The sequence below is a fragment of the Cryptomeria japonica genome, chromosome 8, assembly GCF_030272615.1.
Source record: "Cryptomeria japonica chromosome 8, Sugi_1.0, whole genome shotgun sequence".
NCBI lineage: Eukaryota > Viridiplantae > Streptophyta > Pinopsida > Cupressales > Cupressaceae > Cryptomeria > Cryptomeria japonica.
In genome coordinates this window covers 603,362,891-603,384,022 of record NC_081412.1, presented here as the reverse complement: position 1 = coordinate 603,384,022, position 21,132 = coordinate 603,362,891, and the positions used below count along the sequence as shown (strand labels likewise).

Sequence of the window (21,132 nt, the reverse complement as noted above, 5' to 3'; positions counted from 1 at the left end):
GCTCAATAATATGCTCAATACCCCTGTCAGGAGGTCTACCTAGTGGAATTGCACTAAGCACCTTGGGGTGTTTAGTGCTATTCCAAATAACTATTGAATGATGGCATAACCCACTAGAATGATTGTGCACTTGTTCCCAATGACATTACATGAATTTGAATACAAAATCACACACCTACAACTAACTGGAATTTAATCAAACAGTTGGGGCATGAAATCATAAAATAATTGTGCAAATGAAAGGTAACCTTATTACTCCTTATTTAAGAAACAAATGAGCTCTTTACAATGACTAAACCAATGCCCACACTTAGCAATTTATCAAAGATTTTCTCAATAAGTCTGAAGATACATGGCAGCCATGGACATATGCATATAATTGAGAAATACAAGGAAATACTGATGCTAAATGAACCTGATATGAATCGCCTAGCCTTGAGATTGAAGAAGCAAGCAATATTCCAATCTTTGGAGCCTCCACTATGCCAAATCAAACTATCTTCCAAAATCGCCCCTGCTACTGGTCTGCAGATTATTATCAATTAATTGGCAGCAATTTGATCACCTTTCATTCACCAAACTTCATTGTTGGTGTAATATCCCAGTTTTTTATTTTTATTTTTACGGCCAACAATAAACATCAACAAGAAGTTAACCCGTTAAGGATAGAAATCATAAACTGAAACATGCTGGGAAAGTAACCCTTCCACTTTCTGATCACCAAGTGTCCAATGTGGGAAGGTGAGAGCATACGGTGTTGAGGGAATCATTAGCTTAATAAACTAAAAACAATGCAATGCTTGGGCGGCAAGCCAGCCCCTTCCGCTTATGGAGCGGGAAAGCAAGGAAACTTGGCGGTGAACCAGCCAAGTAAGATACACAAAATTACGAATCACTCAACCGCAATATTTCAGCGGGAGGACTGCAATTACATAACAACCTCAACTCGACCACTTCTGCAGCGGGAGGACCATTACACATAGCTATCACTCGACCACTTATGCAGTGGGAGGACTAAAATTACAATTTTGCTTGATAGTAGGTGGCAAGCCAGCCTCTTCCACTTTTCAGCGGGATGAGAATTACAAAGCAGAACTGGTTAGTAGTACTACTACTTAACCTTACAAAAATAGAGATAAGAGAGAGAGTAATGCAGATTATCCCAATAAGAACATGAATTTTCTGCTAAAACCAATCTGCATGCTGGAATTACAAACCAGCAGCCTATGAAAACTCTAACAGCCTATGAAAACTCTAAAAAGCTCATAACTTCCTCAATACACATCCAAATCACTCCAAACCTGTCCCAAACCCACACTAGATCAATTACAATAACAACCAACCAAAGCCAAGATACCAAAAACCCCTTATTAATTTTGCACGCATCTCAATGCAAAACAGAAAACCACGCCTAGCCTAAGAATTTTGATTTGGTCTAGGAAATTCAAAACTCAATTAAACATGCTACAAACTCACAAAGTGTATCGCCATTGCTGGGAAGGATGAAAGAGCTGATACCCATAACCGTCAGTCGCTTCAACAGAGAGGTGTGATCGAAAATGTACTTCAGCCACCAGCAAACCAGCAAGTCCCAAAAATCGTTCCAACTCCAAAAAAGGCTATGGCAAGCTCTGAGAATGCAGTAGAATACAGCACACAGCTAAGTACTATGTTTCAAGTATGAAACCAGGAAGCACTAGGGAGACGCACTCCGAAGCCTCAAAATTCTGTCACCACACCGGCAGCATAACATTACAAATTTTCAAGATGATGCAAATGGGAGCCCAAGGCTCTTATTTATAACCTCCCACCATCAAAATTCAAATGCAAATTGCTCCAAACTCCGTTTCCTTCATTTGCATTTCATTTCACCTCACGTGGACCCCAAGTGTGGCGCCATTTCCATAAGTCAAACTTCACGCCAAAAGGCATGGACCCACGAAAATCACTTGGCAAACATTAGAGATGCAACATAAAATAATAGCTTTCTTAATAATTTCGACATCCCTTATTAATCATGAATTTCACCAAATACTTAGGAGATAATAGGCATTAATCCCAAATTCAAAAGATCAGTAGCAATTACTCAGATTAATTAAATATTAAACCTTAGGATAAGGAAATAATATTTAATTGTGTCACATATGACTCCCGTGCTGATTACTGCCAAAACCAGGATGAAACTGATCCAAGAAGACCACTGAACTGCTGCAGGATCAGGACCCTGTCCATTGCCAGAAATAGAATTATGCCACACTGCCACTTACTAAAAATAGTAAGTCAAGAACTAATGCTCCGAAAAGCATGATCTTTGCGCCCAGTGACATAGCATGGAGAGCTCAGTAGGACAATATCACCAAAATAGCCATTCCCTGACTTACTAAAAATAGTAAGTCCTCGCCTCATCAATGTTGGACCCTCATTCTTCATTCCACCTAGCCTACGGGTCTCAGGAATAGGCTAATGGACCACTGGAAGGTCATCAATGAGAAGGGGACATTACAGTTGGCCTCCACAAATAACAGCGCCCTCATCCAATTGTGGTTTGATGTTGGAACAAGGCAATATTGTAATGTCCCCTTCTCAATTCTAGACTAATGGATGGAATCTTAGCCTATTTTGGAAACCCGTAGGCTAATCAGAGACTAAATTAGGGTTTTTGTCTTCAGGAAGGTTTTCGGAGAGGTGTTTGCAGGAGTTCTACAGTTTGCTCTCTACATTCTTTCTAGGTTTTTCGTGAGCTTTAGGATGGTATGACATGCATTCCAATCAGAGAAGATTTCTGAATTTACTATTTTTAGTAAATTGCGATAGGTCGACGATTGTTTGCTTTATAGGGTTTTTATGGGTTTTTTTAGAGTTCCAACGTGGTTTGACATGCAAATTCTTTGGAGATGATTTCCGGACTTACTATTTTTAGTAAGTCATGACTGCTGCTCAAAATATGATGAAAATGACTTTTGACACACTTACTATTTTTAACAATATGCTATTTATAGTAAGTACTATTTTTAGCAGTGCTATTTTTGGCAGTGATTCTGCAGCTCAGCTCAGTGGCTATGTCTGGCAGCGTTATTTTTGGCAGGATCCTATGTTCGAACTCAAATGACTATTTTTAGCATTTCAGTTCAAAGCTCCAACTCAGTTCAGTTTTGGTGATTTCCAGTACTTCAGTGTCCAGATCAATTTGGCAATAATCAGTATTTGAGAAGGTATTTTTAATATATTAATACCTTAGGCATAAGGTTTTAATATTTGATTATTTATGGATGGATGACTTAGGAAGAGGAGAAAATAATAATCTATCCTAAGTCTACTTGGGCGAATTATTTAACCCCCTTGCTAGACACCAAAATACAATGCATTATTATTATTCTATATACTTTATGTTATCTCCAAAAGTTTGACTTAAGAGGGGTCATGTTTGGACGCTAATTGCTAAGGGGAAAATATGAAATGCAATGCCTAAGGGGTGAAATGAAATGTAACGGAATTTGGGCGCCATTTGAGTGGAATTTGAATTTGAATTTGGCTGGCGAAAAGTTATAAATACAGGCGTTGGACTCTCCTTTGGATATCCAATCTTGTTATGATAACGAAGTGTTGTCAAAATGTCGTCAGATTCTTACTTCGAGGGATGCATACCTCCTAGTGCCTCGGTTTCGTGCTTGAAACATAGCGCCTAGCTGAATGTATGGCTGTTTCTCATCCAAAGGAGCAGATTGGGCTCAATGTGGTGAAGATTTGTGTGGATTTCTGAGTGTTCTTGTTGCTGGTCGCGGAGTGTGCTGAAGTGGATTTTTGGTCGCAGTCTCAGTGTGTCATTCTCCTCATTCTGGGTATTTCATCCATCTTTCTTTATGGTTTAGGCGATTCGTTTTGCAAGTTTATAGAGCTTAAAATGGTGTTTTGGATTTTATTTTTGCAAAATTGTACCATGTGGCTGGGTGCTTTGGAATGCGTGCATAAATTATTGGGGTCGGTTTGCCATATTTTGTTGTCCCAGGAATGATCGCCTACCTCCTAGTGATCATTTGCTTTCAGTTTCGTGTCATTTGGTTAAGAATTTGGGTGAGTTGTGAGTGTTTTAGTGGGATTTGGTGTTGCTGGTCTGTGTGTTTTCAGCGTGCTGAGAGTATATCAGAATTAGAGTTTTTGGTGTTTGGAGTTGGTTTTGGGGTGTGTGAGTTCATTGGTGTGAAGAGAAATGACTTGGTTTCATTTGCAGTTGTTGGTCATGTTATTGCACTTGGTTCATCACTCTTATATGCTATGATTCATATGGTAATGCTGGTAGTAGTACTAACAGTTATCTAATTGGATTATTGCTCTTAGTCCCACTGCATAAGTGGAAGAGGCTGGCTTTGCCGCCTATTCTGAATATTGTAATACTGTCCTCCCGCTACATAAGTGGTAGAGTTGATTGTAATTTCATTTCTAGTCCTCCCGCTGGATAAGCGGTTGAGTGATTGCTTCTTCAATTTCTTGGCTTGTCCTTGGCTGGTTTACCGCCAAGTGATCTTTCAGTATTCTCATAATCCCAATGAAAAGTGGAAGGGGCTGGCTTGCTACCCAAGTATTGTAATCAATTTCAGTTTCTTGGCTTGTCCTTGGCTGGTTTACCGCCAAGTGATCTTTCAGTATTCTCATAATCCCACTGAAAAGTGGAAGGGGTTGGCTTACTGCCCAAGTATTGTAATCAATTTCAGTTTCTTGCATCTAACGATCCCCTCAACACTGATGCTCTCACCCTCCCAGATTGGGCTCTCGGTGATCAAAAGGTGAAAAGGGACTTTCAGCAGTATTGGGATTTCATTTTCTAACCCTAACGGGTGTTTGTGTTGATTGTAAACTGAAATAATTGAAAAAATTAAGGGGGATATTACAAATATAAGCAAAATCGTGGGTAATAGAGGTCTAGTTCGGACTTGTTCTCAGATCTGATTTGACCTCTGCAACCTTCTTATTTCCTCTCCCAAATGCTTCTAAATGAATCGCCTTATGCCCCCTATGCTAGCACTTTTCTCAAATGAAGGTCTTGATGCTTCAACAAGGTGATATTGGCAAAGTCGTGGGAATGAAGGGGAGAGCTCGATTTGTTTCGGACCTGCTACATAACCCTTCCCAATAGGAATCAATGCACAAATATGATAAATATGGATGAACTGAAAATGCCACAAGATGTGTACCATGAGATGCACAAGAAACTCAATGAGCACAATGTGAAGGACTGAAATTATCCTCCACTCTCCGCTACAACCCCTCGGAGGATCTTTCACCACCTCAGTTATGCAAATCATAGGGAGGTTTCGTTCCCAAATGATTAAGTCTGCAGAAACCCTTGGCTCCACAAGTCTACACAAGAGAAGATATCAAATAACCAATGATGAACAATGAACCAACCCCCCTTCTATTTATTCTTTTCTCCTCCAGTCGATTGGTTCCTTCTAGAAGATTCTTCTCTAACAAACTCATATCCTCTTATTACACTTTATTATTTTATTACACATTCATTAATTCAATTGCACTTTAAAATATTATTACATTATAATTAAAGTGCACACGTGACATCATACGTATAATCCCCTTATCTCACCATAAAATCATGTAGACATAAAATGTGAAGCCACTAATATCTTCCAAATCGACCCCCTAATCAATCTCTTTGGCCTACGAGGATCAAATGATAGGCCAACCTCGTGAATATCTGCGAATTAAGGAGAAGGGGACATTATAGACAACTTCTCCCAATCTGCTTCTTCAATGGCGCATGACTTAAGAATGACTAAAACGAGTACTTTGTCCATCAACTTTCCCAAATGGTTCACAAAATGTCCTCTCCGATCACTAGTAATTTGAATGGGAATATCATGTCAGTTGACAATTTGTTTATAAACAAACCTCATCGTACTAATCGCTATGTTGTCTAGAAGTGCTCTGACCTCTACCCATTTCATCAAGTTCTTTGTGGCTACCACAATATATCTGCATCGATGCAACTAGTTAACCTTGAGTGGACCGACGAAATCCAATCTCCACATCCTAAAAAGTTATTGTGGTTGTGATGGGAACAATGGCACGTAGCCTCTTTTCAGAGGTTTGCCAACTCTCTGACATGTATCACATCCCACCACCCACTCTAGGGTGTCTGTGTGTACTATTGGCAACCACAAACTCACCAACAAAACTTTCTACGTTGCCGCAACCAATCCCATATGTCCTCCAGCAAGGCCTTTGTGTGCTTCCTTTTGTACTCCTAATATCTCTTCTTGCATGACACATCGCCTTAGGACATAAAAGCTCCATTTTGTGTAATAATTCATTAATAAGCTAGAAGGTTCTACTCTTTAAGGCTAGTTTCCTTCTTTCTTTCTTTCTCGTGGTGGCATCTCGTGCAAAAAGGTAGAGGTGGATGAATATCCTCCAATACTTCGATACTCTTGTACAATGGACGTAGTGCTACAATTTGAAACAAAAAGGGATCCAGAAAGTCTTCATTCACTCCCTCAGGTGGTTCACCAAACTTAATTCTTAACAACTAATCAACAACAACATGGCTTTTCCCTAGCCACACAATGATGGTAAATGTGAATTCTTGCAATAGTGAAAGCCATCTACTTACCTGAACTTGGATGATAGGCTTATTTACCAAGTACATCAAGGCCTAGTGATCAACGTAGAAGGTGAACGATGTTGCCAACAAATAACTTCTACACCAAATACACCATCTTGAGTGCTTCTCTCTCCATTGTACTGTAATTCTTTTCTACCTTCAACAACAACCGACTAGCAAATAAGACTAGATGGTCCAATTCTTGGGGTTCCACTTGTGCAAGTGTTGCTCCAATTGCATAGTTTGATGCATGTACATGTACATGGAAATCCTTACTCTAGTCGAGGTACGCAAGGATTGGTGAGCTTATTAACCGTACCTTCAATTTGTTGAATGCCTTCTCTTCGTCTTTAGCCCATGTGAAAGATTGGCCCTTCCTTGTCAATATGTCCAACAGGTAAGATATTTGAACAAAGTTATTGATGAATCTTTTGTACTAACCACATCATGAGCAAGAAATGATTTCACTTCAGTGATGTTCCGAGGAGATTCCAGTTGTATGATTACTCCTATCTTGTCAAGATCAATCTTCAATCTAGCTTTACACACTATGTGGCCTAATAGTTTTCCATGTGGTACCATGAATCTGCATTACTTTTGATTCAATGCCAACCTTGCTGCTATGCACCGTTCCATACATTCCTTGTGTTCTTTCCAATGAGTCTCTTGATCACTATAGATTGACCAATCCTCCAAGAATATCCAAGAATGCTTTAAAGTTACCCACCAACATTTTATCAAAGATATGTAGGACATTTCTTTGAAAAGTTGTCAGAGTGTTGCACAAACCAAATGTCATTCGATGATATGCATACACCCATCTTCTATGACAAACATAGTCTTTAAAGTACCATCCTCAACTATGTTTATCTAGTTATACCTAGAGAACCCATCCATGAACGGGTATATCTCATGACAAATGACCTCTTTGAGAATTGAGTCAATGAAGGGCAATCGGAAACGAGTTCTTGATAGTTACAACATTTAGACTTCTAAAGTCCACACATATTCGAATCTGCTCTAATTCCTTCTTTAGGGAGATGATTATTGGAGAGACACATTCAAGACAACCTTGAAAATTATGCCTACTTCAAGCATTTTCTCTATCTCCTCTTGGACTTTGGTAGCATAGTTTTTATTTATCTTGTAGGGTCTCTTCCATATAGGTTGTGCTCCTAGTACAAGAGGAATATAGTGTACACATAGTTATGGGGTATCCCTTTGAGCTCTTTGTACATCCAAGCAAACGTGTCCTTAAACTCCATGAAAATATTGAATATTGTTGCTTTCAACACTGAGCCCCAATCATCATTGACCGTTATTGTCTGCAAGTCGCCTTCATCTCCCAAGTTTACTTTCTTCATTCTCAACTCCTCATACTTAATCACTTTTGTCCTGCTCAAAATTATAGGCAAGTATGTCATCCAGCCTTGTTGCGCCCTCCTTGTATTCTTCATACTCCAGAGGAGATGTCTAATTGGTTGTGGCTTTGTCATCTTCATCGATATCTCTGATCTACAGCATGTTGCAATCAAGCTAGAACACCTTCAATGGAAGAGCCCATTTAGAGGTCTTGTTCATCTTCGAAAATTCTAGAGATTCATGACACCTTCATCATTTCGTTCCATGAATTCTCGCTCTTCTTTCGTTACAAACTCTCTTCCTTCAAACTTTGAGTCAAAAGATGCTACTTCTTCACTCACTGCTTGATTAAGTCAATGGTGTACTTTCTCTCATTTTTCCCTATAAGTGTGTTCAATTTTCAATTATGGTCTGCCTTTGCCGCAATCAACCATCCTCTCCCAAGCAATGCATTGTACACTCTTTTCTTCAATGGAATGACCACAAAGTTCAACAAAAACTATTGAGTCTTGACTATCACAAGGTGTGATGCAACATACCTTTTGCAAGTAAGACTTTTGTATGATTTAAGATTTGCAAGTGGAATGTGGAATGACTTTTTAAAGCATAAAATATAATTTTATAAAAATGATCTTCAAAATGTTTTAGACAATTTAACAACCTCATGCTTGTGCTTAAGCTACCTTTGATTAGAAGGCATACAATCTCTAGAGAATTTGAGACTTCGCATAGGATACTTCCTCTTCTTGCTTGAGTAGATAGCTTGAACTTGCTATTGTTTCTCAAAAAATATAAAACTTGTTCCTTGCTAGTACAACACCGCATCAGGCCATTCTCAAACAAAATGATAACCTTCAACTTGGCACCCAACTCAAGACATCAATTCCCATCCAAAACAACTTCATCCAACTTGGTGCTCGGTTAAGTGATATGACACACACTGACACCACATTTATTTTGCTCGTGTCTTCTCTAACTCATTATTTCCATGTCACCTTTTCATCTCCTTGACTTTAATTCCTATTTGGTTTTTAACACATTCTCTACTTTCTAGTCTATTATCTCCACACAATTATGTTTTGTACATATCATGACCCCTCCTTACACTACTTTCAGCCTTTTTAGATCCCAACAACACTACTCTTAGCAATCAAGAGACCCACATAATATCCACGGGGCTTCACATGTTCCATTAACATTGCCTTATCAATCTCATTAAATGTCTTTTACTCTGATTCCTACACCCAGATGATTGCCTACACCTACCATTCCCTCTCATAAAGTCTTTGTATGGTGTAACTGCACTAGACTTAATCCAACCTACCATCTTCTCTAGGCATATTCAAATTTTCAACTTGGTGTTGTGTTGCACACACACACATCTCCAATGGGGATCCCCTCTATTTTTCCCACTTCACTAGTGGAGGGGCTTCAAATTCGTAACAAGTTGAGCCTAGTATGATCTTTCAAAGGCTAAATCTGAGATATGTTAAATCTCTTTTATATTAAAAAAACCCCCCAAAAAAATAAAAATAACTGAAAAACCCAAAAAATTAGAAAATCCGGATGATACAATAATTTTGAGTCAAAATGTGTGGGCAATCGTTTCCTGAATCCTACTGTAGAGAGAGTCCTATGGTTAATATTCCCCAGCTTCATAGGAACTTGAATGCAAAGTTGTATCCTAGGAATTTGTCTTAATTTGCATCGACAGGAAAATGCAAAATTCATGACACCACTGGGCATGATGAGCTGAATTGTTTGACTTTTCTGTCAAGGCTGGAGTTAGCTTTACAAGGAAAAAATCTTCTTTTCTGATGTGCCCAATCCAATGATACTTGAAGAACCTGAAGATTTCAGCATTCCAAAAGTTGAACTGAAGTCTTCACAAGATTCAAAAGGTGGATTGAGAATCAGTTAGGTGTTGAGGATGAATCCAGTCTGGAAGATATATTAGTGCCCTCTTGGTGTAGAATACACAACACAGCCCATTCAGAATTTACTTGCTCATTATGTAAAGAGGCCATCAATCAAGTTCAGATTCAGTTGAGATTAGCAGATTCATCTTAAGAATGCACTACAAACAAAATATGGCAAATACACCTTGCAGAGGAAAAATACATCATAACAGAAGCTAAAAGAACAGCATAAGAGAGTGATACATCAGTTGGTTGTGATAGAAATAATGATCAATATGTTGAAATATTGGAATATGGAAAAGAAATCACTGTTGTTAACACTAAGGACAGTCAGAAATCTGAAACGGAAGATTTTGCAGAGGAATTGCATAGCTCAGATGATTGTCCTGAGTCATTACTATTGAATGTTTCATTGATCCATGAAGAAAGAGGTGATTTTGAAGAACTGCATAAGGCAGGCATTGCTGATACGCATCCAGTTGTGCAACAGGAAGAAGATTCAAATGAAGATTTACCAACTATTCAGGATGAAGAAATTTCAAAGGATAATCAATCTTCAACCATGGAGATTGTATTTGACTTTATATAACACATCACCACAATCCAATTAGTAACAAGAATTAATCTTGTCCTCTCTCAGTTAAAGTATGGGAAAATTTTCAGCAAATATGTTTTTAGTACACATAAGACACATAGCCATAGTACCTATCCTCCCAACATGCATCCTTTGTGCTACAAACTTGTTAGAGGACTCCACAAAGCCCAATTGTTCCTTTTTTTCTCACCACCTCAATCTCTTTCTCCCTTAAACCCTACCCATTTACATTGTTAGTTCAATGGAAGGAAACCCTGCCACAAGCTCTAATCACCTACCTACCCTACCACACTCATGTCAACCAAGTGCCCAGTCCTCAAATAACAAGGACTCTTTAACTTCATATATCCCTGGCAAATGGCAATGACTCCTTCCAAGATTTTTGCTGCCAAGGAGGTAAAGACCAAGAAAATTGTTCCCTCCAGCCCAGTCTCTCTTGTAATATCATACATCCAAGAGCAAAAGACCAATCAGAGATTGATGCAAAATTGCTTGATCCAACAAATAAAATCTCTTCATTTGCCAAAAATGACATGGGCTTTCAAAGCTGAGCTGAAGCAATATAAGAACTCACATATGAACACCGAAGAATTCAACTAGTTGAAGTGATGCAATGAAACCATCAACACAGATTATAATCTTACAAGGCATCCTGTTTCCATAACCACCCCTTGCATTAAAGCATTGGAAGAGGAGGTTGGCTGCAGCAAGACTATGATCATTTACAATGGGAGACTATAGTGTCGTAGATTGTATCCTCTACAATTTCATATGCACTTGAGCCTCACTTTAGTGTTTTTGCCTTCTATGCCCTAATTATGCTTGATTCTGCTCACACCAGTGCCAAATCTATGATCTTTGTTCTCTGCTTTGACTTTTGGACCTTGTCTCAGCCCAGATGGACTGGACTAGGGCGCCTAACACCCCTCGCATTAAAGCATTGGAAGAGGAGGTTGGCTGTAGCAAGACTATGATCATTGTACAATGGGAGACTATAGTGTTGTAAATTGTATCCTCTACAATTTCATATGCACTTGAACCTCACTTTAGTGTTTTTGCCTTCTATGCCCTAATTATGCCCTGCTCAAACCAGTGCCAAATCTATGATCTTTGTTCTCTGCTTTGACTTTTGGACCTTGTCTCAGCCCAGATGGACTGAACTAGGACACCTAACACCCTTGTCCTCCTAGACTAGGGCACCTGGCACCATGGTCCAGATCAAAAGGGCCCATTTTTGAATCCTCCAACGGTCAGAAAAAGTTGAGTGGAAATTGGTTTGAAATCCTCTACAATTTCGTATGCACTTGAACCTCACTTTAGTGTTTTTGCCTTCTATGCCCTAATTATGCCCTGCTCAAACCAGTGCCAAATCTATGATCTTTGTTCTCTGCTTTGACTTTTGGACCTTGTCTCAGCCCAGATGGACTGGACTAGGACGCCTAACACCCTTGTCCTCCTAGACTAGGGCACCTAGCACCATGGTCCAGATCAAAAGGGCCCATTTTTTAATCCTCCAACGGTCAGAAAAAGTTGAGTGGAAATTGGTTTCCAATGTTGGCCTTCTTCATAAATTTCAATACATTTCATGAGGTTAGGTATTAAAGAAAGTCTTATCCTCTCATTTGAAACAACTTTCCGTAAGTTTCCAATTCAAATTCAAGCATTCAAGCATCATTAAGGCAGTGAAAGAGAGATAAAGCATTCAGATTTCAAGCATTCAAGATAGCATCTGACAACTAGAAAAGCCTAGACACTGGGTGCACCCAGTGTCTGACACTTTTCTGATGAGATTTCAGGGAGAGATTCTGAGCAACATCCTAATCCCAAATCTGTTTGCGATATTTGCATCTGACAACTTGAGGACTAGGTCGCCTAGCTACATAGTCCAACTTTGATTCTTGTTTCCAGATTTGTACTGATCTGCATATCTGATCTAAAATTTTCTATTTATGCTGATTGCTCTCAATTTTACATCTTTAGCCTTAGTTCTTGCATTTATTCATTCTATCTTGTCCAATTGCATCTATTTTCAAAAAGGAAATAATCAATCATTGTGCACAACTCTTTCCAATAGGTCTGAGGTTAGGCCTATTGGTCGTTTCCTTAATGTGGAGTTGATGTGAATGGGTTTTGTTCTTAGTTTGTATGATTCGACTAGTGAACCCCATTTCCTCACCTCTATAGAGACAAATACAACAAGAGAAAGGGATTAAATATTCCTGGTCCAGCCTATGATATACTATTATACAGCCTCTACCCCATCCCTTCAAAGGCTCTTCTCCAGTTCACTGTTGACAATAGGGTATCTCCTCTTTCTTTTTTGCAGGAATCTCTTCTAGTTTCTATAGTTATCTTTATTTAGCCTTTCCATTTTTCTTTGTAACTTTTATAATCACTTGTTTATGCTCAATCTAAGATCTAACTTACAACAGTGACTATGACTCTCTTTTGAATAGGGATTTCTGTAATTATCCTCCATATATTATGTATTCTTCCTTTTATAAAATAAGTTACAAAATCTAAGACTCATTTTTGCCAAATACAAATCATTATAAGGCTCATTTCTTTGCCAAACACAAAATATTATTATTATTTAAAAAATATTATTATAAATGTGCACAAGAAGCTGAATTGTATGATTTTAAATGGGTTGAGCTAGAGAACTAGTTCACTGAGGCCCTCATTGTGGAAACCTATGTTCAAATCCCCAAGATTACATGGCCATGTGTGAAGCAACAAATCCACTTTTGGGTGGGGCGTACCCTAAATGAGGCCAATGAATTTGATGGAAGAGGTGTCCCTTAGTGATACCCAACAAAGAGAACTTCACACACACACATATATATAGAGGGAGGGGCATACCCTAAATGAGGCCAATGGATTTGATGGAAGAGGTATCCCTTAGTAATACCCCACAAATATATACATACATACATATACATATACATATATTCCAACTTATTCACTATCATATCAGAGCCACCCCCTTATAGATAGTAAGGCCTACTGATTAGCCTATATAATATGGAAGAGCTCATGAAAGATTTTGCAATTGAGTTATCATTTAAATCAAAAAAAAACATGAACGCTTCATATGATAGATTAGTATTTCAAGACATTAATTCTAGTTTTTATTTAAATCTCAAGCTATATAATCTACATAAACAACCATAAAGCTATGAAATCGTAAGTTCCCTTGAGGTTCTCAATTTGTTAAAATTTTGAAATGCAAAATAGAAATTTGATTGCCATAAAGCACACTTACGGTAAAATGAGAGACGACCAAGTAAATACTTCTTTGGTTTCCACTGGAGCAATAAGAGGTTGTCTAGTGCCCTCAATGTCTGAACCTGCTGAATTTGCTTTCACTTGCAACTAGAAAGCAAAAGTAACTCGTTAAAATTCATAGAAGATTCATATGCAAAACCTTATCATTGCAACTACAATATTCATATAGAAGATTGACATTAGATAAACTTGCTACGTAAATCATTGATAAAAACTAGAAGCATAAGAAAAGTGTTATCATAAGCATTAGCTGATTGATTAAAAGCCTGACAGACCTACATTTTTTTTAGAGGCTTCAAAAAGGTTAGGAAATGGAAATTCATATTCAGCTACATGTTGAATGGTAGAGCTCGATTAACCACAGGCACTGATTTGCCCTCCCAGCCATAGACAATTCACAATTGTCTCCCCCGAGCACTGAGTATATATTATCTTGAATGAGATTGCACATCCCATTATATATGTGAGAGGTGTCTTTTCACCAAGGGTCACCACTCTTCACATGTGGCCCCATTAATTTAATAATTATATTATTACATAATAATATAATTATATAATCTCACAACAACAATAATAATAATAATATAATTTTATTCTCACAATAAAAAATATAATTATTATATTAGCAATATAATTATTATATTATCAATCACAATAATTGTATCATCAATATAATTATTATATTATCAATAATTATATTATCACAATATTATAATAATATAATTATATTATCACACTAATTATAATATAATTATATTATCTCAACCTTTCTGTTATCTATGTCGGCCTGAAGGAATCCGATCATAGCTACAATAATATTAACACTACAGTTACATATGCAATGGTGAAAAGATGCAATGTAGTTAACATGATAAAAAAGGGAGCCAATCGAGACCTAGGAAGCAATCTTTGATAAATGAGGTCACACATGTTTATCAATCATCATGCCGTATAAAAATGGACTTTCCTGATAAAGGGCAAGATCAACCCATGTAAACTGATAAATCGTACAAAACTACCATATTTAAACCCCTTTTGCAGCATTCTCCTATCATCTGTCAATATCTTTCATGTAAAGCAATCTGGCATAAATTGCAAACACCAACTATTCAAAATTAGGTCATTTGATTTTGAGATTTATGATGGACATGCTTGGGTGCTAGTTCCATTCAGTTGAATAAGAAACGAGGGCATCTCCATGTGAGAGGTGACTATGACATTCCAAATGCACTGATTAAGTTATGCTGTTATTGATCTGTCATGAGCATTTCCAGATTTTGCATTTGAGTAAGAATGTTCAATTAAGGCCAACTTGTGTAATTTTTCCTGATAATTTCTTAATAAAATTGGAGAGGGTTGCCTTGTACCCCATGAGAAGGCTGTCAGAAATTAATCCAAACAAAAAGCATTCATATTTGTAAATTGGTGGGCTGTTCCATCATTTAGGTTTTGTTTCACTGCATTCAAATCAATAGAAATATTTTGTAATGAGGGCAATTATTAAGCACTATCTGCAGTTGCACCCTCTACAGTAATCAAGAAAGAGTACTCTAAAACATTATTGCAGACCATCATACTCTAAAGGCTCTGCCCATTTCAAATGGCGCAGTGTTAATCTCATCTGCCTTGTCAAGAGGTAATTACTGTCTTCCTGTTTGTCTCCCATGTCTGCATATGTTGAAGAATCAACATGGGAAATTTCCTTGTTAAGAACAGATGTGGAATTTTTGGGAGTGGTGCCTGCTGATTGGACCACTTGAAACGCTGACTTAGTTTCTAATCTTGTTGTTTATTCTTGTTCAATCAAAACGATGGGGTCACTCTAATTTATTTTACTTCCATTCGCTCTTCAATTGGTGAACTCTCCATCAAAGTTACTTATCTTGCTGGCTTCTTGGCCAAAAATCTCTCTTTGAATCATCATATCTCCTGCCAATTCTGTTGTTGTAAATGTAAGCTCTCCAAAACCATCTAATTTGGTCTTCATTGAAATTCCTGGCTTCTCTTCCTGTATTCCTCTCTCTAGGAGGAGGAAACTATCAAAGCTCAGAACAACACTCTTCTGGGTCTACTCTAATGATTATGCAATGTTTCGGCCCTATTTGAAGAGTGATAAGTATTAGAATATTTAATTCTATGTTAGTCACCTATTTTTAGTTCCTTGGTTAATGGTCATTTACTTTTTTTATGTAATTAGATTTTAAGCTTAATTTAGCTTTCACGCTTAATTTAGCTTTTAGCTCTTTAGTCTTACTTTAACGTTATGTTCTAATTATAGAACATCATCTTATAACCTCTATATATACGTGTGTATATCGTTCAATGTAATTATCCGATTATTGAATCATTCATTCAATTTATTTTTCAATAAGAAGAGGAGGATTGTTTGTCATTTATCTCAAATCCATCCCTGCTCATACTGTCCATATTCTGAACTAAAAGCTGAAAGCTTTCTACCATAATCTGTTTCAAACCTGTTTTACGTCGTTCTTGATTTCACTCCATTCTCTCAGTGTTATTTCAGCTTCACAGTCTGGAGGAATCATGGCTTCAGTAACAGTTTTATAAATGAAAATCTAAAGTAGCACACTGAACCTTCAAAATCAAAATATGTTAGATATGCTCAAACTGAAATAATAATAATAAATCCTACAAAACATGTCTCAATTCTGAAAAGAAACCAAAAAAAGATTAGACCTTCATTGTAAAAAGTAATAAAAATCAGTTCTAGAACAACCCATTTGCAAAACATCCAAAGCTCTCCTAAAAAATGGTTTCTTTGCATTCAATCCTGGAAGTTAACAACTTAATTTTTTGCATTAGTATTTCGGATGTTCATTTTTCATATATTCAAGCAAAATCCTGTTTCCAAAATTCAAATTTCTTATTGAGGCACATCAATCAGGATTTAATTTAAAAATTATGCATCTTATTTTTGGATTTTGGCTGAAAACAGTTGCTTAATCACAGTTGGTCCAACTCTTGTGCAGAATGTTTAACAAAATCTTGGAATTAGATCCAACGTTTTTTATGCTGAAGTTTGAAGTTCCTTAGCTATTTTTGCCAAACACCATGTAAATCACTGATTACTCAGACTCGTTTTGACATAAGATACTAAGACTGATGGATAATTGGGTGCCATAGATGATATGTCAATTCATGAACATGGCAAGGTAAAAGCCACTGACAATAATCTCAACTAGAAGTTGTGGCAGTAGGCATAGATTATGACACTTGAGTTCCAGTATCCTTTTACAAAAAAATATTCAGCTTAACACCAAGATTTGATATGTTTCCACTGTAGTGAACATTCTAGCAAAGAACTGGCAGTATCTCATGATTCTAAGTGGATGTTGTTTCCAAATACAGAAAGATTGCCTTAACCACTTATAGAAGTTAGGCCCCAATACTTTGTCATCGGAAGGAAACAATTGGAAGTAATTATTTATAATGCATTGTATCGGGAATACAACAGGAGGTTTCAAGGATTGCATGACAACCATGGATTAAGAGATAGTGGCACAAACTGTTGAATGAATAAAATAAGAAGAGAAAGAATGAAGCGGAAAATCCGAAGAATGATCCTCTGCACTTTGATGCAAAACAAGGGAAAGTTGACCTGAACAAGTGTTTCCATTGTTTGATTAAGACGTGGGTTTGTCAGATCTAGAAGCAGCACCATTTAGCTATAATTATATCATACTATGTATTCAGATGTGTACAGGAAAAATCATATTACAGTATACTGCATTTTGACAAACAAAATAAGTCAGATATAAAAGCAGAGAGAAATCATCATGTTTCTTGATATTTGGAGGTTTGGAAAAAATGGAACCATAGTACTTTTTGGAGCAAAAAACAAAAATACCTTAAGAGTGGATGTTAAAGATTATTGAAGCTGTTAAAGATAACTTTCTAACCTTGTTTAAAAATGACAAGTTAGCAGTCCCTAAAGAGGAGGTGACCCTAGCCCAAATTGGAACTTATGTTCTTTCTCCCCAAGAAGATCTTCCATTGAAGAAAATGGTTGATCAGAATATGGTCAGGTGGGTTAGACCCCTAGAGCAAATTGTTGTGTAGACTAGTTCGATAATCAGGGGGTCTCAAGTGAAGATCTAAAACCTTTTGATAAATTAAAATGCAAATTGGAAATCATAAAACTTAAAGCTAGGGTTTTTCATGCTTTTGCTTATTGGATAGTCAATGAGGAAGGCAACATGTGGTGTAGTCAACAACTTAAAACTAATGTAATGGAGGGTGATTGTCTCAAGCAAGAGCTTTCATCTTACAAGGAGTTGAATAGCAATATCACAATCCGAAATATCCTAAAAAGAGGAAGGCTTGATCACTACATTGAAAAAATCAAAGGCAATGACCATGAGCTCTCTATTGACTTCAATAGGGCATGGAAGGGCAAAATTGTTACAACAAAGAGCATCATTGTAGAGGTTCAAAAGAAAATGGCTAAAACCACCGACATGTCAACAAAGGGTCTCAAGATTTTCAAGGAGAGCCACAAGGAGGAAAAACTTTATGCCTTTTTTTAAGATAATGAGAATTCACAAGTTGGAGGAGAACATCTTGAGGACCTCCATGCTCCTGTCCTAGGAGGTGTGCATACAAATCATTAAGTGACCATTTAAAGAAAGTACAAGAAGCTTTACTCCTATAATTATTTTCATTGTTAAATTATTTCAGACACTATATGTCAGCTAATGTCATTGGATTCCAAAATTCTTGACTATCAAGAGAAAACAATATGCCTATTCACCAAGCCCTCATTTACCTTCTTTTCTGGTCTAGAATCACTGTTGTGAACCTGGAAATTGTTAATAAAAATACCCTTGGCCTTAAAACCATTGGTATCATAAAGGACAATTCCAACAAGAAGTCCCCTTTTCTAGGGGGGAAAGGTCAAGGAGAGGGGTTTACTAACTATCAAATTATAGAAACTAAACATAAGGCAAGAAAGTTGTTACATCCCACTTGTGCCCTAGTTGTTTATGTGCAGTATTTACACCACGAATGTTAACCCTAGTGCATATTTGATATACTTGTAGATGTTTAATGTGCCCTAGTTTCATGCTTTAATTGATGGATATGTTCAGATGATTATGCATATGTGAATGATGATAATTATGCTTTCTATGATGAATTGATGGACTTTGATTGATTAATTGATGAATTTACAGTTAACAATATGATATAATGTTTTATTTTTGTCATGAATTATTAATTGTTAGAACTGGACAAGATTTGGATCTAACTGATTTCGTTGGCCAAGTGTGTGTAGGATACTGTCGTCCTCCACGAAGGGAGGGAAAGTATCATCAGGTCGGGAGGTGAAAGGAAAGAAAGGACTCAATGCCGTTTGAAAACCCTAACCTAGGCCAAGTAAACTTATGTTGAGCTTGTCAAACCCTGTTAGCCAGTGCGCCAAGTAACCTAGGGGGTCAGTGCAGAGAATTTAGGGTTCATAACCCTAAGGTTTGTCGCTTCTCGAGGTAATTATTAATTATTAATCAAATTTAGTTGTGTCTAATGTTCTTTTTGATATATATATACATATACATATATATACATATATATATGTATATATATGTATATGTATATATATATATATATATACATATATATATATGTATATATATGTATATGTATATGTATATATATATACATATATCCTATGTGAATACCTGGGTACGAGAGTACGTACGCATGGTCGTGTACGTACTTCCGCAGTCAAGTATACATAAGATGTATGGGTCATATATTTAGAAATATATATATGAATATGTATATTTAAATCAATTAATTATATTACAAGACTGTTGTGACGTTTTCACACATCGCCCCATTGCAAATGGGGACCCATGTTTTTTTTTGCTTTTTGGGGTTTGTTTTCTAGGTCTTTTAGGGTTTTGTTAGTTAGCCTTTGCATTTTGAGTGTCGCCCAGGTGATCAATAGGGTAGCAAGTCCGGCTTGAGTGAGGTCCTGATCCTGAAATTTGGCTAAGTCTGGAATGTCCTGATCCTGAAATTTGACTAAGTCTGGAAACTGAAAAACCTCAAAAAACTAGATTTTGCAATATAACTCCTGGAGGTCTGAAACCACTCTCAAACATCCTGAAAGTATATATGGAATATAACTTAAAGTATAAGAGTTTCTTATACTTAAATGTTATATTCCATTAAAATTATCCTGATAGAGAGTTCAAAAAGTCAAATTTCGCTCCTGTCCTTCACTAAGGATCCAGAGCGAATTTCGCTCCTGTCCCTCCCAGGAGGACCAAGGCGAAGCGCTCCTGTCCCTCACCAAGGGACCAGGGCGATAATACTTATTTGAGCCATTCCTGACCGTGTTTGGACGAATTGAGACATCAAAGGCATGGTGAAGGACGAAATGAGCATGATAGAGCATCCAGACTTGATCAAAAACAATGAAATGATGAAGTTTTTGCCTAGAAGGTCAAATTCGCTCCTGTCTCTCACTGAAGGACCAGAGCGATTTTCTTTATATGCACAATTTTAGACCTTTTTTTGGACATTAACTTTTATTCATAGCATGAGGCAGGATGATATCTTCCCTAGCAAAGACATTTCATGGTGAAAAGTGAAGCATTTGGGCCTGGAGGGCAAAAATCGCTCCTGTCCCTCACTGAAGGACCGGAGCTTGAAATCCAAAATTTCCTTGTCCTTGAAAGATTTGAACGATTTGATGACTTGAGGAGAACCAAGGAAGTGCTTTTTACCAGTTGAATATAATTTGAAGGCACAAACATGAGGAAAAATAGACCAAAATGCAAAATCGCTCCTGTCCCTTAGTTAGGGACCAGGGCGAAATCCATTGTAGCTCCCGTCCCTCTCCCAGGGACCAGAGCGAAATTCTTCATAAGGTAAAATTCAGGCAAAAGCAAGCAAGTTTTAAGTTTGAAGGCAAGAAAGGAGGGTGAAACTAGACCGTTGAAGATAAATTTGGAAGTTGGTAAAGTGTAGTTGAGCTTGAAAGTACAAATTCGCTCCTGTCCCTCAGGCAGGGACCAGAGCGAAATCTTCATGAAAGCTTAGATTTTGAATGTTGATCACGTTTCAAGTGTCCAAAGGGGACCAAGGGACTTCATTTTACACGATGAAGACACTTGCAAGTTGATATAAACAAGGATGAGCACAAGGAACAAAGGTTCGCTCCTGTCCCTCACCAAGGGACCAGGGCGATATCCACCATATTTGCCAATTCATTCAAAATTCATGCCAAGTCAAGATTGTACATGGTTGCACAGGGTCTAAGGCGTCTTAAGATGATGATATGCAAAGGTTTCAAACGTCAAAAGACTATCAATTTGAACAAGGAAGCT

General features: G+C 37.4%; 1 protein-coding gene across 2 annotated transcripts in view; it reads right to left on the bottom strand.

The window, feature by feature from the left end:
• Positions 1–21,132, bottom strand: part of LOC131071746 (D-xylose-proton symporter-like 2) — a 159,041-nt gene that overhangs the window by 121,567 nt on the left and 16,342 nt on the right. For both annotated transcript variants that reach the window (XM_059209485.1, XM_058007691.2), the window contains exon 2: positions 13,755–13,864. In XM_059209485.1, coding sequence (XP_059065468.1) covers positions 13,755–13,864 — 110 coding nt within the window. The remainder of the gene's footprint in view (positions 1–13,754; positions 13,865–21,132) is intronic.